General features: G+C 45.8%; 2 protein-coding genes across 2 annotated transcripts in view; one reads left to right on the top strand and one right to left on the bottom strand.

Moving 5' to 3' along the window:
• Positions 1-4,554: 4,554 nt before the first annotated feature.
• LYRM1 (LYR motif containing 1) lies at positions 4,555-15,395 on the bottom strand. Its single transcript, XM_082200170.1, has 4 exons — positions 15,350-15,395; positions 8,582-8,740; positions 6,155-6,247; positions 4,555-4,888 (listed from the first exon to the last, which is right to left on the bottom strand). Exons 2-4 carry the CDS (start codon positions 8,738-8,740, stop codon positions 4,772-4,774), a joined length of 369 nt encoding a protein of 122 aa, XP_082056296.1. The 5' UTR covers positions 15,350-15,395; the 3' UTR covers positions 4,555-4,771.
• A 41-nt stretch (positions 15,396-15,436) lies between these two features.
• Positions 15,437-15,588, top strand: part of DCUN1D3 (defective in cullin neddylation 1 domain containing 3) — a 36,459-nt gene continuing 36,307 nt past the window's right edge. Inside the window, exon 1 of the mRNA XM_082200149.1 lies at positions 15,437-15,563. The gene's annotated coding sequence lies outside the window, so the exon portion shown is untranslated. The remainder of the gene's footprint in view (positions 15,564-15,588) is intronic.

Here is a 15,588-nt window from a genome sequence, read left to right as displayed (position 1 = left end):
GCAACTTGTTTTATTGCACATTCATCCTGATTTGTTTCCAAGGAGGTTAGACAGCAGCTGCATCTACACCATATATTTATGTTTGCATGCATGTATTTCATAAAGTTTATTTGCTGCCTGATTCTAAAAACAAACAACCACCCTCAAAGGGGTTTTAAAAAAGAATACAACAATAAAATTATCAGTAAAAACAATTTAGAACATTCAGAAAATTGAAACCAGCAGTGAACTAAAAACACATCAGTATTTCAGATAGAGAAGTAGGCTTGTCTAAACAAGAATGCTTTAAGTAGGTACCAAAAAGAGTGCACTGAAGCTGCCAGCAGGATATCAATGGCAAGGAGTTCCAAAGTGTATGGGCCACCACATTAAAAGATCAGTTTCCTACAGATGCAGAACATCTGTGCCAGTTCCACAGATCAAAGCAGTCCGAGAGGGCCTGTATGGGGTAAGACAATCTCACAGACAGATATGTAGTTTGTTAAGGGTCCTGGGAATTGTAGTGCTATGAGAGGTAAACTACAGTTCTCTAGGTCCTTTGAAGGAGGCCATGTGCTTTAAATGTATGCTGTGCATGTGAGCAATATTGCTTCAAGCCAGCATTATCCCACACTTTCCAGGGCACTTTCTCATCTCTTATTGTAAAAAAGTCCATTCTTTTTTGGGGGGAGTGGGTTTGTTGTGCAAGGCCTCCCAATCGCCTTTGACTGCACAACCAGGATTTGCTGGGATGTGGCTGAATCTCACCCAAAACTAGCAATGGTCTGGAGGTCCTCTCTGCTTTGTTCTCAGTTTGCTTTCTCTCTTGGGTCGAGCCATTTTGTATTGAGGATTGAGAAGTGGGCCCTTCCTTTCCCCTGTTCTAACAGCCACACTCACAGCAACCCATTTGCTCTCAGGGTGACTCAGGAGGGTGCTGCCAGAAAGAGGAAGTGAAAGGCACCACTGCCAGATCTCTCACTGAACTCTTTGCCTTGGCATTTCATTCAACTTCGCTTCTGGCTTTCCCCAGGTCCTACCATGGCTTTCATTTTCAGGTCAGGGTCATGGGTTTGAGCCCCTGCATTGCAGGACGTTGAACTAGATGACCCTCTCTTCCATTCTAGCTCTATGATTCTTTGATTCTGTGATTTCATAATCCATCCATTCCTATGTAACGTCTTCCTTGCCCTCTGCCTTCCCCTCTCTGCCTCAGATGTTAATCTTGTGGTTTTAGGCCCCATCTGCACCACACATTTAAAGCAGTATCATACCTATTTACACAGTCATGACTTCCCCCTCTAAAATCCTGGGCACTGGAGTTATTAAGGGTGCTAAGAGTGGTTAGTTCCTCTTCATAGAGAACTCTGGAGCTTGCAGCTCTGTGAGGGGAACACAGATTTTTGGGCATCACAAAGTTTATTTAAATCTGCCACCTTTGGTTTTTATTTATTTATTGCTCCCCTCCCCCTTTATGTTGCTGTTTGATTAGTCAGCACACACACACACACACACACACACACACACACACACACCCCTTTTCATTTATTTAGTATGGGACAGACACCCACAGCAGCATAGAAAGCAGTAGGATAGATAAGGAACAACTTCAAAGGGGGAAAGCTATTATTGTAGTCAGTTGGACAGGAAGAAATGACTGGATTGGATGTAGAAGAAAGAAGAGGATGAGTCAAATATGACACATAGGCTGCATGTCTGAATAATTGTATCTCGAGCAGCAAGGAAGACATGCAGAAGGATGGAAAGACACATGGCAGAGCATCTGCTTCCAGGGAAATTGTCTTGTGCCAAGGTTGAAAAACTTGGAATGTGGCCTGCTTGGTTTGCCAATTCTATAGGAAGGCTGCCTTTGACCAGGTTAGAGTATATCTCTGCCTAACGCAGTTACCTACTCTGAAGAAGTGTGCATGCACACGAAAGCTCATGCCAGTAATAAACTTAGTTGGTCTCTAAGGTGCTACTGGAAGGAATTTTTAAATTTTGTTTCTACTACTCTGAAAGGCAGCAGCTCCTCAAATTATCACCTTCTGCTGGAGATTGATCCTGGGAACCTTCTGCATGCAAAGCTATGGTGATCAATGGTGTTCCCCAAATATCGGAGGACATATGGACTTGCCTAAAAACAAAGGCTGACGGATTTGATGGATAAGGCAATCAATGGCTGCTAGCCATGATGGCTGTGTTCTGCTCCACACTGCCAGAGGCCACTCAGTGCCAGCTGCTGAGAATCACAAGTGGGGAGGGCGCTGTTGTGCCAATAGCCTATTGTGCACAGATGAACTATGGAAGACACTGCATTGTCAACCATTCGGTTTCATTGGCCGATTCCTTGGCTCTAGTATTATGAGGGGGAAGAAAGGTTTGTCCGTGTCCATTTTCTCGTCATGGTGCATAATTGTATCCCTTCTATTATGTCCTTGTTTTTTTGATGAGCTAAAATGCCCCAAATGCTGTAGCCCTTACTCATGGGGAAAAACATAAAGAAGGGACTTGAAGTGTCCACAAGACAGACAGTGTGGGGAAACCAGCCTTGCCCCTCTGAGGGGGGGGGGGGAAGCCTGCAGCAGCAGCTCCTCTTTTTAGGCACGCACTTTCTGCTGGGCTGTACCTTCCAGCCTTCTCCTGTGGAAGCTTTAATTAACTCCGTGAAACTGTTTTCTGCTTATGCAGAGTCTTTTCTCAAAGAAGCGCAAAATGCTTTGAAAGGGGATTGTAGGTGTAATAACTTCAGGTTTTCAAAGGGCAGCAATTTCAAGACGCCCTGATCAAATTTCAAAAGCTGAAAAGGTGTATATTGTTGGGGCTCGGTTTTGTTGTTGCTCTTTTTTAAAACCAAGTTGCATTTTCCCAAGAGTCAGCTGGTTTGGATGCTGTTTAATTCATGAATGTTGAAGAGAGACCCTTTTCTGATTGCCTGGGGCCATCTAGTGAGCTGCTTGCAGAACTGGGTGTTCTACCCCTGAGCTTTTGCCATAACCAGATAGTAATATTGACTCAGCTAATTAGGCCACGCAATACCTCATTGCACCAGCTCACTTGCCTTAGTCATATACTTTGGATATTCAAGCTTTTAGTTCCTTTAAGCCCAGAATTCAAAAGATGGATATTCAAAGGGGGAAAAACCCTCTGCACAGTTGTTTGTGGTTAATGGACAACATATATCTCAAGCAGTGAATGGGCTGGACACATTTTAGAGGACGTGTGCAATGACTGAAGCTACACATTCTGGGGAAGAGTAACTCAGGCCTCTTACAATGACGTTTCCACAAATACCACACAAGAAACAATTCAGCCTTAACAGAGATAAAAGAGGAGGACTTTGCATTTCTACCTTGTAGAATTCTCTGATGGGATAAAAGTTGTGCTCTCAAGTCATTTGCAAGAAAAAGGTTTCTTACTTGAGTCATACCCTGTTGACACAAGTTGCTACCAAGAACACAAAACACTTGAAGAAGCGTTCATAAGCTGCTGTTCACCGCATCACCCCATTCAAATGAAACAGCTCAGGCTGACCTGCGTTATTCCTATGGCAGCAAGAGACACCACTATCCTGCTAACCTTAGGTGGATCATTCCATGCTTTGTCTGGAGTTCTGTTTGTTAACAATTGGCCAGTACCATCTCCTGACATGGAACAGTATGTTCTTAATAGCAGGCCAGATTTTGACCCACACGCAAATCTAGATTAGACCTTCAGCTATAAAACAAGGGAATCTGTGGTCTTCCAGATGTTGTTAGATTACAACTCCCATAATCCCTGACCATCAACTATGCTGGCTGGGCCTGATGGGAGCTGGAGTCCAACAACATTTGGAGGGCCACAGGATCTGTATCCCTGCTTTAAAATTACAGTGTTATCCATTGAAAGGCAGGCCTAAACCGGGGATGGGGAACATGTGGTCCTCAAGAAGTTGTTGGACTCCCAACTCCCATCAGCTCCAGCCAGCAAGGTCAATGATCAGGAGTGATGGGAGTTGTGGTTCCCTCAAATATTGTAGGGTCAAAGGTTTCCCACCCTGGTCTAAATTGGAGGGCTATTTCAGGCATCTTGCCAGAGGGTTATTTTCTGTCTTTGCTGATGTTTTTCAACCCTGTCCTTTTTCAAACATAGGGCACAGTAGCCGCCCGAGTGCTTCATCAAAGGCACAAGAGCCTTAAAATGAGTTGGGTGGGTAACATGCTGAATGAGTGCTTGTGGGCTGACATCTACTTCCCAATAGGCGCACATGAAACATGCCAGGATCTCTCACTGGCTAGGCCTCCATGCGTTGGATTTTATGCACAAGTTATGGCTCTGCATGAGGATGTAGAGAGAGACTAGGGCCGCCAGTGGGTAGGAATGGAAGGCACAATCTCACTCCTCAGCCATGTGCAAAAAGGCCGGGGAAAATATTGCCCATACCAGACCATTCTGTTGTCTCCTAGAGGTGTTTTCTACTTGCCACCCCATGCTGCTGTAGTCTTTGAAAAACAATATTTTAGGTTTCAGAAGATTATTGACCCTTTCTGCATGGTGCTATATCCTTCTACAATGCAAGACACATCACGCTTTGCCTTTCCTATCATAAATCATCTGGCTTTTATTGGTGAGTCATCTGCTGACTCTTAATAAATACAAGACCATTTGATTGTATCCTTACTCATCGCCTTCTCAGGATCAAGTGGGCCCCTGGCCTTGAGGGCGATGTCAGCAAGTGCAAACCACACCAGTTTCATTTATGCATGAAAGGAATCTGCCAAGCAGTCCGGGATGACACAGGCAACAGTCTTGATTATGAAATTTCATCGTGGGATTTCAAGTAGATTGGCTTGGAAAGCTTCCTCAGCTTCTCTTGATGTCGAAAAGTACGGCCGGGCTGCTGGGCGAGACCCATGGGAGGCAGATGAGTCTATGAGAAGCAAGGAGAAATTTTTTTTAAAAAACCCAAACGTTTGGAAACTGCAAAAAATCAGAAAACAGACACACATGCAACCAGTTCCACCCCCCTGCCATAGCCCAATGAAGGGGGTGTTGCATGTGGGCCTGGAAGAAGTGGAGTCACATCCCAGTTTCTGTCCCCACAAAGACATGCCATGGTCCATCTTTTCACACCTTAGGTTGAACCATAGCTAATGTTTACCATGGACATGCATTTCTGGACCATTTATCTCCTCCTTCCTAGTGTGTGGAGGAAACAGTTTGGTTTCCAAACCAGAGATCATTAGTGATTTTGCTCTAAGAAATCATGATCAGTAAGTAAGCTAACTTTGGCTTTGGGAGCAAACAAACCAGTATATCTCCTTCAGATTTAATGCTAAACCAGGGTTCCTTTCCCACCCCTTGCTCCAGAAAGGGTGAGAAGGAACCAACTGACCAAGATTAGTATTTTCACCATTTACTGTTACACTGAAATAAGACCAGAGGTTCAATTCAGATATTGTGCTGAACCATGGTTTCCACTGACCACCGTTCAGAACCCAAACCATGAAGTGAGCTTCCAAAGGTACAGGCAAACCATAATTTAGAGCTGTGGGTCTGCTTTTGTTTTCTGTTCGCTCCGTGCTCATGTCTCTGAGCCAATGGCCTCTGGAAGCACAACAATGGATGTAATCATGGTTTGTCAATTCAAACATTCTGCCAAATGAGGGTTTGCAATCCAATTTCTGGCTGTGGTCTCTGATTTCCCAGCCGATGTCAAAAATGTGGTTTATCAATTCAGCCTAGGTTCTGAGATCTGGGGAGTAAAATCATGGTAAACACTGTATGGGCAGGGGGGAAACAAATGGATTACTGCCATACTGGACCCCCACTTGCAAAAAGAACCGAATGCTGACAGAGGAACTGTCTTTGTGACTGTCTGTGGGCTGATAATTAATATCATTTGAAGTCTAAAAATTTGAGAATCGGTGCTACATGGTAATTAAATATCAAGCCAACATCCAGATTCTCCAAGCAACTTGTGTTACTAAAAGACATCATTTTAATGATTCTTGCAGATGTGGGAGACATCTTTGAAGATATACTCCTGATTCAATCTGACTCACGTGCTTAGCAGTAATTGTAGGATTGTTCCTGGAGAAGCAAATGGGATGATTCAGTAGCTTCTGTCTAGAACATGTGGAATTCTATGGAGTAATGGGGCCAAGATATTCACATCAGGTGGATTTCTACTTACAGGCCTTGGATACGGGATGTGATAGTGAAGTCCTATTTCTATCCTCGCTGTGCATTCGTCTATACATTGTTTAATCAGCTTCGGATCTGTTAACTTCTCAAACAACATAAGACAGAACAGAAATCAAAATAGAAAGCTGTGAATCCATGTAGAAATTAGCCATCTCAAAAATCACCTTGCAGGGTTCCCCCCTCCCTCTCCCACTAGCCCAGGCAAGGACATTCTATTGATTCTATTTATTAAAAAATAGAATCTGAGGTTGAGGCTAGGGTTGGTGGGGCAATGCCCCATTCACCTTAACAGACCAGCCTCCACTGGGCCAAGTATCAAGGCAGAGGCGGTTTTAGACTAGCAGGACCGCTGCGGTAGCACTGGGCGTCGGCCTGCAGGGGGTGCCGAAACAATGCTGCAGAACGGATCAGGAGAGGTTGGGGTGCCAAATTTTAGCATCGTTCAACGTCCGCTGCTGATCAAGGCCACACAGCACACTCGGAAGGAAATTTGTGTGCCTAAGTGCCATTGAAATCAATGGGATCAAAGAGCGTTCTTAAATGTGAGGTACCCATATCTCTTCTCTGGATTGGGTTCTGAGCAGCCCTTTGATTGATTCCAAATTTAACTCAGAGCAGCTCTTTGTTCTCCCACGGAGTGTCTAATTTGAGCTCTTTTCGCGCCTACCCGTTTGGACTGCGCTGTCTTTTAATTAAATTGTAGGTCTACTTTTGATAAAAATATATATCGCTCACAGTTCAGGAAAGCAAAGCCACGGGGTTTTTTGTCTCCCAAACATTCCAAAGGAGGAATTCTTAAAACAGAACTCGCATGCTTTACATTTGAGCCTTCGCCTGGTAGTCATAGGCGAACAGGAATTCCATGCAAGTGAATGAGCAGGCTGGCAAAGGAAGAATGGGTCACTACAGTCCACCTCTTGCTCTGCTATGCACAGAGCTGGTGTGGGGTAACTTTGGCCTTCCAGACATTGCTGAACATGGCTGAATCGGCCGTGCTTGCTGGGGCTGATCAGAGTTGTAGCAGCATCTGAAGAAATGAAAGCCTCTTCCTCCACAGATGGAAATCCAAGGGAGCAGGGATGGAACCCCCTGTTTAGCCAGCCTGCCTGGCAGAAGGCATTTTTTGTAACTAGCCTGCTAAGAGGCTCCCTGTCTGGACTAGCCTCTCCCACCTCTACAGCCAACATGAAAACGCAGGCTACTGAACTCTTAGGGGGCTAAAAACCACAGGCTTTTGTCTTTGTGCAGCAATAAAACTGCTAGCAGGTTTGCAAAGAAAAGCAGGGTCTGGTCTGGTTTCAAACTGGATGAGATTTCAAATTGACAGGGTTTCAAATTGGATGGAGGACAGTGTTGAGATTTCCTGCATTGCGGGGGGGTTGGACTAGATGTCCCTCGGGGTCCCTTACAACTCTACGATTCGACACAGTTGCATCAGATTACAGCCCATTGCGGTGGTATTTCACCACACTGATCTTCAGCTGGTCCTTCAGGACCTACAACTGGGTTGTGCCCTGTGCTAAGGCCATTTAACCAGGAACTGCTCTGTGGGAAGGATCCTGATTGCTTTTCAAATGCTGGTATTGTTGTGGGTGGGTATGTGGTTTTTGTTGCTGTTGTTTAAAAACAACAACAGGTCAGAGTTTTTTTTGTACGCCACCTCAGTAGGATTTACATCTGGATGGAAGGAACAGAGGGATGTCTGAGCCGGTGCAGAAACTAGCTTATTCTACAAAGGTGAGATTCACATTTGTTACTCTGCCATAGCTGTCAATGTTTCCCTTTTTTAAAGGGAAATTCCCTTATTCCGAATAGGATTCCTCGCAAGAAAAGGGAAAAGTTGACAGCTATGTACTCTGCCCCCTTCTGCATATGGCCCCACCCACCAGCAGCATGTGGCCCCTGGGAGGCTGCCAAGAAGGAAATGTGGCCCTTGGGCTGAAAAAGTTACCCTACCCCAACCTATGATTTGCTCATTTGGGGCCCCCTGAAGCTTGAACTGTCATGGGAGCCCCTTCACCAGTGATAACAAGATCTGGGTAACCACTGCTATCTTAACAGATCACAGATCACCACACCTTTACAACATCTGTGCTGCTGACTTTGGGACTGCTTTGGGGTTGCAACTCAAATTGGGTCTAATAGACCCCAAATTTTTTACTACAGTTGCTTCTGCATCCCCTCCAAGATTAGGGACCCTGAAGCTTAAGCTTCATTAGTTTCATAATAGATCCTGGATTTGTTTCTTCCATGGGGAAACCCGATGATGATCACAGTCTGGTCTAAAAAGAAGCAACCATCTGCATACAAAGAACATTTGCCCTGTCAGCTGGGACAGAGCGGGAAGAAGCCAGTCCTCCTGCCATCTTCGATGCCAACTCAAAACCCATAAATATTCAGCAAGACAAACACTCACATTTTTATTCTTTAGGAATAACGTTTTTGCTTCATTTATAATGTACTGTTTTTCTTTGATGGTCTCTTCCATCTGGCCGGATGCCGATTGCCATTTTCTGGCAATGCGAAATATCTTGCGATAAAGGCCAAGAACTTCTTGACGGGTGACGGGCGTCATCTAGAGAAACAGGGAACAGACCCACCAACATTTATGCTTGTGGGGGTGGGAGGAGGCCTCCAAACAGATGGGACATTTTCACATACTCCTTAATTAGTTTTCAAATATTTTAATGGCTCTTAGCTGAACACAAAGAACCAGAAAAGACAGAAAACTACTATCATCTGCCAATGACAGAGAACATTTACTTTCCGTGTACCAACTTGGGGGAAGGAGGTGGGAATCCCAGACCCTCCAAGTGTCCCTATTTTCCAGCAACAGTCCTGGATTTACAGACGCCGCCACGGTTTCTGATTTCACACCGGAATGTCCTGTTTTTCCTTAGGACATCTCTATTTTCAGTAAAGAAATGTTGGGAAGCTATGGAATTATCAGATCCCTGAGCCATCTGAAGGCAGCCCTGTATAGGGAAGTTTTTTTTAATATTTAATGTTTTATTATGTTTTTATATATGTTGGAAGCTGCCCAGAGTGGCTGGGACAACCCAGTCAGATGGGTGAGGTATAAATAGTAAAATTAGGACGTCCATATTTTTGTCGGAGAAATATTTGAGGGTATGTCAAAGGGCATGTTGGATCCAAGCCAGTGATCCATTTAAAACACGAACACATTTGACTCAAGGACGATGAATGCAGATCCAACCTAGGTCTCAGAACAGAAGCTTGTCTGTTGTTCGGGGTTTCTGGTCTTTTAATGCCGGAGGTTTCTGTGAACTCAAGACTAAGTTTTCGTTGTCTGTGAATCCAGACAGCGATTCTCAACAAGATGGGCACAATACTCCCTTTCTTAACTGTTCTTAGCAAAGGCGACCTATTGTCATTTCTCAAGGAACAGATGGCAAATGTTTAACTAGGCTTTGGGAGACTGAAGGAAAATGGTGGTCTTTCAGAACAGCTCAGAAACCGGCCAAGCCAGATTGCCTGTCCCACAACAGGGGATTAGGGGACTGGATTTGGCTGGTGCAGTTATTGGGCAAACCAGATTTAAACCTCTCCTCCAATGAAGGGACCACAGCATCACCGTGAATACGACGTTTTCTGTTTTGGAGCTGGACTGGGCACTTGGCCACTGTTCAGCACTCTGGAACAAGGATGGGTAACCTCTGGCCCTCCAGATATTGCTGAACTGCAACTCCCATCAGCCCCAGTAAGCATGGCTAGTGGCCAGGGATGATGCAAGTTGTAGCAACATCTGGGGAACCTGTGGCCCCTCCACATGATGTTGAGTTACCACTCTCGTCCTCCCTGTCCATTGGCCAAAATTGTTGGGGCTAATGGCAGTTGGAGTCCAACAACCTTTGAATCATATAAACATAGAATTGTAGAGTTGGAAGAGACCCCAAGCGCCATCTAGTCCAACCACCTGCAATGCAGGAATCTCAGCTAAAGCATCCATGGCATACGGCCAGCCAACCTCCAAGGAAGGAGAGTCCACAACCTTCCAAGGGAGACCGTTCCACTGCTGAGCAGCTCTTACTCTCAGAAAGGTCTTCCTTATGTTTAGTCGGAATCTCCTTTCTTGTAACTTGAATCCACTGGTTTGAATCCTCCCTTACAGAGCAGGAGGAAACAAGCTTGCTTCATCTTCCATGGGACAGCCCTTGAGATATCTGAAGATGGCTATCAGATCTCCTCTCTGTCTCCTCATTCCAGGCTCGACATAGGCAGCTCCTTCATTTGGAGAGCCACAGGGCCCCCATCCCTGCTGCACAAAAATGCTCAGCAATGCTCAGGTGTGCAGACCTTTGGTCCTCCAGATCTTGCTGAACTATAACTCCCATGATCCCTGGCCTTGAGCCGTGCTTGATGGCTGATGGGATTTGGAGTTCAGGAAAATCTGGAAGGCTGACAGTTCCCCACAACTGTACACTAAAGGCACAGCAGCTTCCTAATTTGAGCTCAGAAAGCTTCAGAAAGGAAACCCATTTCTAAGATCCCTCTGGGGGTAGGAGGTCTCGCGCTGTCTGCCTCTCAATACCACTCATCCATGTGTGCACAGGAACACAGGAGGCTGGCTTATACTGAATCAGACTCATTGGCTCATCTAGTTTAGCACTGTTCTCACCAAGTGCAGGCCAGATCTGGAGAACCTTTGGTTTTTCGTCCAGCCCCATATGGAGATGTTGGGGGTTGAACCTGGGACCTTCTGGATACAAAGCAACTGTTCTACCTTCCTGCGGAGGAATCACATCAGCAGGGGACGTTCTGGCCTTTGTTCTCGACGCCTGCTTAACGCCACTCTCGGGCGCCTTTCCAAGAACGGCCGGTGTCGGGAGTCCCCATTTCGCTGTCTTAAGAGCTAAATTATAACACTTAGCTGAAGTGATGGCCCACAATTGCTCCGCAGCTGGGAGCGGTGACAGATCATCATTCACGGCTCTGCACATTTAAGCTGCAGCAACAACAGAAAAGTCAGTGGGTCAAATTCAACCCTGGGGTAAAACACGAGCGAAGAAAGCCAACAGGCCTGCCGCTGTGGTGGACATTCAGCAGATTTCCTAGTAGGAAGAATGAACAGCTGGCATGCTTCGCCCCCCATGACATTGAAGAGAAGGGGAACGAAGGAGGATTCTTTGCTTGGCTGAGAAGATCACCTTCTTTCCAGTGCACAGTTACGCATTAAACTATCAAGTCGTTTGGCATGAACAGGATTCATCCCCCCCCCCTGCGACAACAGCTCATCTGGTTTAACGATGCCAGGAGCAGGTGGGCATTTCAAACGCCCCCCTCTTTGTGCAAGATACTTGGGCAAGCTTCTGTTTCGACTAGTGCGCTGGGATTTGAGCAAAAGGGGAACGGGATTAGGGCTGCAGCTGCTGAAGTGGTTGCAAGCCGGTTAGCAAGGCACTGCTCTGATCTTTTGTGTGAAGTTGGGTATTTTAGGAAGCTGCCTTAAACTGAGTCTTGGTTCCACCTAGCTCAGCAGTGTTGGCGCAGACTGGCAGCGGCATTCCAAGGTTACAGAGAGGGTTCTCTCCCAGCCCTACTGAGTGATGCTGAGAACTGAACCTGGGATCTTCGATACGCAGAGAAGATCCTCTACCAATGGGTTGCAGCCCTTCTTGTCATGTGGGGTTGATTCCTGGAGGACCACATTTGCCTCACGGGCCTGAGGCTCCCCATCTCTGGTTTATGGCTTACTATTAGATGTGAATGCAGCCAATAGCTAAAGGTCCCTGATTCGTTCCTGTGCATTGGCAGCTGTGATTCTGAAACTCAATGTAGTGGTGAATGTATTAGGCTATGGCTGGAGAACCTGGGTTCAAGTCCTCACTTGGGGAGTCTTTTTTTCTCCCTGAACAGTAGAGAGGGGGTGGTTTTCAATAAACAAAATAGCCAATCTTTTAGAAACAGTCTGGTTGGCCATAGTCAGAAGCTGGATACTGAACTAGACCCATCGTTAAAAAATAAATATAAAAAGCAGCAATTATTAGCACTGGGCGGTTCAGAGGAGCAAGAGATGGACCTGCTCAGGAGCCGCCAATGATCTTGCAAGGACTTCTACCTGCCCTTCACTGCATTTCCTAGTTGCAGAAGGAAAACACTGACTCAAGCTCTTTTCTAGAGAAATCCTTTCATTGCTTCGAATACATCCAAGATCTGCTCTGTCAGGAAAAAATGCACACGGATGACCTGAAACCAAAGGCAATTTGGATAGTAACGTTACCAACCATGGGGTGGAATTGAGAGAGAGAAGGATCATAGGCACATTTCCTTGTTTTTTTCAAACGTTATTCTCTCTCCTATTTGGTGACATAATTTAAAAAAAAAGTTTAGAACTCCTCAGCCTCTTATACTTTGCACTTGTGGGGTCGCCTTACCCACTCAGTATGCTCACTCGGCCGCTTCGATCTGCGGAATTGGCACTGCTAGAGGTGCCACATAATATTTGTTCCGCACTCATAAGAAATGAAACTTTTACTGTGGCAGCTCCTATATTTGGGAATTCCTTGCCTGTTAACATCAAGCAAATGCCTTTGCTGGACTCTTCTCAGTGCCGCCTCGCCTTAAAACATCTTTGTTTAGGCAAGCTTATCGACATACAGAAATCGGTTTTTTTACCCTTTTTTTTTTTTAGCTTGCAGCTGCTTTTGAATGTCTTTGATACCCACTTTTAATTGTATTTAATGATAATTTTAGTATTTTGTTCTGTATGTAAACTGCTTTGAGGTTCTACTGCAATCAATTATATAAATTTTGTTATATAAATTTTAAAAAAATGTTCTGATGAAGACTAATGGGACAAGATTTGCCTTATTCCATTTTTAAAAATGCAATCAGACAACTGTTTCCCACCTCCTAGGAAATTCTCCCAAAACATCAATACATGTAGAATTCGGTCAGCGCTGTAGCCCAGCAATTTAATTTCACCTTATAAGTCTCAGCAGCATGTATAAAGTATTTTCCTGGAACTCTTCTTTTATTTATTTTTTCTTTAGCACGACAAATGACATTCTCAGCTATCTCTGCACTCATTATAAGAATGAGGCATCCAAAAATATACAACCCAAATCCGGAGCAAAATAATGGATTTGCACTTCTTATTCATTTTTGGCATTTGGGCAAAGGTGACTAAGCACTCAGAAAATAATAGAAATTATCAAGTACTGGGCCAAGGCCAAAATAAAACAATGGATCTAAATATTAATGAAACTAATTATTCCCCACAAATTACGCTTGCCCATGATATGACCAGTTCCTTCCTACCTCCCATTGCTTTGACTCAGATCAACTGAGCCCATTCAGGAGACACGCCAGTAATGCTGAGGGTTTCTGAGTTGCAGTTGGAGAGCCACATATACACATCAAGTGCTTCTCTTGCTCCTCTCCTTATTTCAGTTTCACTTATTGCTTTCAAGGGTAGGCTCACATTTTAAAACAAAGGCTTCCCTTACGTTCGTGGGTTCCTGGGTTTCTTTTGCGGGCTTCAGTTTTGCTCAGTTGTCACTGATGTTTTAACTGCTGGCTTGAATATAATTTGATTTAACTTTCCCATCAGCTAACACCATCGGTGGGGCAACTGTGATGTTGGAATCCAACAGATGTTGGAATCCAACTCAAAAGAGTCCCAGCCAGCATGCCCAATGGTTGGGGGTGAAAGCTGTTGGCTCCCAGCAACAGCTGGAGACTCCAAAGTTCCCCCATTCGTGGCTAACGCCCTATCTACCTATGACTTATGGGTGGTGGTGTTGAACACGAGATGGTGTCATGGGGCAACAGAAACTAACCCGGCATCCATTCAAAATGGCTACTCCCAAAGCATTCCGGGAAGTGTAGTTTGCAAAGGGTGCTGACCTCACAGAGGTGCAATCCCGATCACTTTTAACAAACTACATTTCCCATGACTGGGGAAAAGCTGTAACTGTTATAAGTGGTCAAAATAAAAAAATTCCTTCCAGTAGCACCTTAAAGACCAGCTAAGTTAGTTCTTGGTATGAGCTTTCGTGTGCATGCACACTTCTTCTTTTCGTGCATGCACACGAAAGCTCATACCAAGAACTAACTTAGTTGGTCTTTAAGGTGCTACTGGAAGGAATTTTTTTATTTTTACTATGGCAGACCAACACGGCTACCTATCTGTAACTGTTATAAGTGGTGTAACTGTGCTTTACATATATAGTGTAGACTTCACCTGCATGTTACATGGAAAGCCTGAGTTTCAGGGTACAGTGGCGGGGTGGAGCAGAGCCCTTACCTTTTCTGATGGGAACTCCCAATGGCATATGAATCATATTAAATAATAAATAAAAATTAGAATACAGAAATGCATTCATAGCTGTCCACTTTCAGATTTGAAAATAAGGGATCAGCAGCATCACCTGTCCCGGGGACAGTCTACGGGATATCTAACAATTTGGGATAGCAGTGGGAAGCATTGGCACTGAGATAAGGGAATTTCCCGCAAAAAAGGTAACGCTGACAGCTATGAATACAATGCAAATCTGCATCTTTTCAGGAATGGTGGTGGACAATGTGCTAGGGGTTCACCCTAGGGCACTATACTCCCAATGGACTGACACGGTCTCAAGCAGCATCCTATCAACTCCCAATCACAACTAAGCTCCATCAGGCTCCGCCCCATGGTTTTCAAGGCCCCGCCTTTGAGCTTCTGCAAGCCCCACCCCCTGAAAATGAGGTTGTCATGGCAGCTTCAGCAGGGGAGCAATGGCACAGCGCTGGGAGGAGATGGCAGTTGGTGTGACTGACTGCCAAGAGGCCCAACTGAGGCGCCAAGGCGTTATAAAGGGGTGCATTTAGGGGGTCAGGTTCTTCCTCTCTTGGTTGACATTGGCGACGCCATTTTGTCGCCAGGCCAAGGCGCTTTGGCGCCCTCTAGAGGAGAGGGCAGGAACAACTCAAGCGCTCTAGGGAGCCCGAGAAACCATCTGGGCTGTACCAACATACGAAGGGGGCGGGGGGTGGCGAGTGCGGAAGGCCACACCCACAACCAACACCTCATTTCAAAACGCTTCCCTCGGCCTCCCCCGTGACACGCCCACCCCCCGTGAGCACTCCAACCTTCCCTTACCTGAGGCAGGCAACGCCCTTCTCTTCCCCACCGTCCCGCCTAGCATAGTTTCACCCGACGCCGCTTTCCTCCCTTACTTACCTCAGAAGCAGGAGGAGGACGACGACGGGGGGGGGGGAGGAGCAGGGGAGTCTTGCCCTCACGGCGTGCGGCGTCAGGCACGTCGGCGCGGGCGCCGCCCTGCGTCAGCGCGTCGCCAGCTGACTCCCAAACGGACACCGCCCCCCGGAAGTGATGCAGGGGAGGCTGAGCCCGAGTGGGAGCCCTGGCCGCTGTAAGGAGCTGGTGCGGAGGGGTGAGTGAATTGGGCTGTCTCTCTT

The sequence above is a fragment of the Podarcis vaucheri genome (assembly GCF_965113315.1).
Source record: "Podarcis vaucheri genome assembly, chromosome: 14".
Taxonomy (NCBI): domain Eukaryota; kingdom Metazoa; phylum Chordata; class Lepidosauria; order Squamata; family Lacertidae; genus Podarcis; species Podarcis vaucheri.
This window is presented reverse-complemented; position numbering and strand designations above follow the sequence as displayed.